Consider the following 1,927-nt stretch of genomic DNA (forward strand, 5'->3'; position numbering starts at 1 on the left):
TGGGATCTGCTGCTCAGCCAGTTCTCTTATTTCAAAAACAGGTGTGCTTTTTTTTTTGCTTAATGTTTTTATTCCTTGTCTAACAATCTTTTAGACTGTCTAACCTTTATGACTTTGAGTAAGAGTGGAAACAGGAAAATTTAGAAGCATCAGAATGTTAGATGCTGTTCTTGTAGGTCACGTGGCATAAACTTTCTCAAATATTCCCCTTTTCAAATACTTTACAGTTATTATCTCTTTAGTTACTCTGTAACGGCTAGAGTGGTGTAAGCATAGAGGATTTGGTCATACAGCTGTAATTGTCCTAGACACTTCTTCACACAACTCTCTCTGGCACCCAGGCACAGGACCCAGGGAATGGGCTGGAGTTGTGTCAGGGGAGGGTTAGGCTGGAGATTAGCAAATGGTTCTTCCCCCAGAGGTGTTTGGGCACTGAACAGCTCCCAGGGCAGTGGGCACAGCCCCAAGGCTGACAGAGCTCCAGAGGTGTTTGGCCAATGCTCTCAGGCACAGGGTGTGATTGTCAGGGATGTCCTGTGCAGGGCCAGGGGTTGGACTGGATGATCCTCAAGGGTCCCTTCCAACTCTGATTATTCTGTGATTCTTTGCTGAGGAACACTTGCTCACAGAACCTCCTGCCCCTTTATGTTTATTTAAGTTTGGAGCAGCTCAGAGGTTAGTATTTAGGGATATGTTTTTACATTAGACCATAGAATCATCAAGGTTGGAGGAGACCTATAAGATCATCGAGTCCAACCATTAACCTGTCACTGCTGGAACCCCTAAACCCTAAACCAGGTCCTCCAGTGCCAGATCCAGACACCTCTTCAACACTTCCAGGGATGGTGACTCCACCACCTCCCTGGGCAATATCCCAGTGCTTCAACACCCTGACAGAGAAAGCACTTCTCCTAACATCTACTCTGAATCTCCTCTGTCTCAGCTTATGAGCTTATGATTGTACTTTAAATTCATTTTCACTACTCATGTCTTGGATATTCTATTTTGGATCATCTAGACTGTGTGTCTGAGGATTTTCTGATTTGTGTTTTCAGCGTTACAGCGGTGGAAGGTTTAAGGAAAAGGCCATTGATTGTATTTGATGGCAATTCAACAAGTACAAGCATAAAGGTGAAGAAGACAGAGAACGGAGCTGCTGATCGCCTGAAACCTCCTCCTGCTGGAAGCACCACCAACACTGTCAGAAGATTATCAGCCCCTTCAAATGCCTCCACATACATTTCAGCCTCCAGTTTATCCGAGGACGCTAAACTGGGAATGAGGAACAGTGAGGCTAAGCAAAACAATATTTCAAAGACTGACAGCAATGTGTTGGCTAGTCTGAAGGTCTACCCTTTGACTCCAATAGCAGGAACTACTGTTGTGAAGTTGAAGAGGTCTGTTCCAAAGGAGGAATCTGATTTGCCGGTATGTTTGTTCAGTATCTTGTTTTGCAGCTTTATTTTTTAATTGGATCTTGCAGGAACCAAAGGTCAAACAGATGTTGAAGTAATGGTAGAGTATTTAGAAACAGACAAACGTGTGGCTGGCTTGGGAAGGATTAGAAGGAAATAAATGAAGTATTTTGTACTTGTCCATGGGAAGCTTCTGTGTGAGAGAGGCAACTCCACAGAAAACATACGTGTAACTTTGAAATGAGTAAGTAGGTAATAGTTAAGGTGGTGCTGGCAGCAGTCAAATAAAATTCAAACTAAATAATCATACTGATCGGTCTGAGAGAAAGAACAGGTATTGTAGAACAGCGTGAACAGACTTGAAGGGAGGACAAGTGATCTGTTTTCTACAGCAGGGAAGAAAAAATATGGAAAGGTTTGTAACAATCATACCTAAATGGTTGAGTAGGACCAGCTTTCATTTTTCAAAGTGAAGAAAATGTTACAGAAACTGGAGTGAGATGCTGAGACCA

At 43.0% G+C, this 1,927-nt stretch overlaps 1 protein-coding gene across 1 annotated transcript; it reads left to right on the top strand.

Moving 5' to 3' along the window:
* Positions 1 to 1,055: 1,055 nt before the first annotated feature.
* Positions 1,056 to 1,428, top strand: LOC103811148 (chromosome unknown open reading frame, human C2orf49; the record flags this gene model as incomplete). Its single annotated transcript, XM_009084100.1, has 1 exon — positions 1,056 to 1,428. A coding segment is annotated over one exon (373 nt), but the record flags the coding sequence as incomplete, so codon positions are not given.
* Between the last annotated feature and the right edge of the window lie 499 nt (positions 1,429 to 1,927).

The sequence above is a fragment of the Acanthisitta chloris genome, unplaced genomic scaffold, assembly GCF_000695815.1.
Source record: "Acanthisitta chloris isolate BGI_N310 unplaced genomic scaffold, ASM69581v1 scaffold28771, whole genome shotgun sequence".
In the NCBI taxonomy this organism is placed as follows: domain Eukaryota; kingdom Metazoa; phylum Chordata; class Aves; order Passeriformes; family Acanthisittidae; genus Acanthisitta; species Acanthisitta chloris.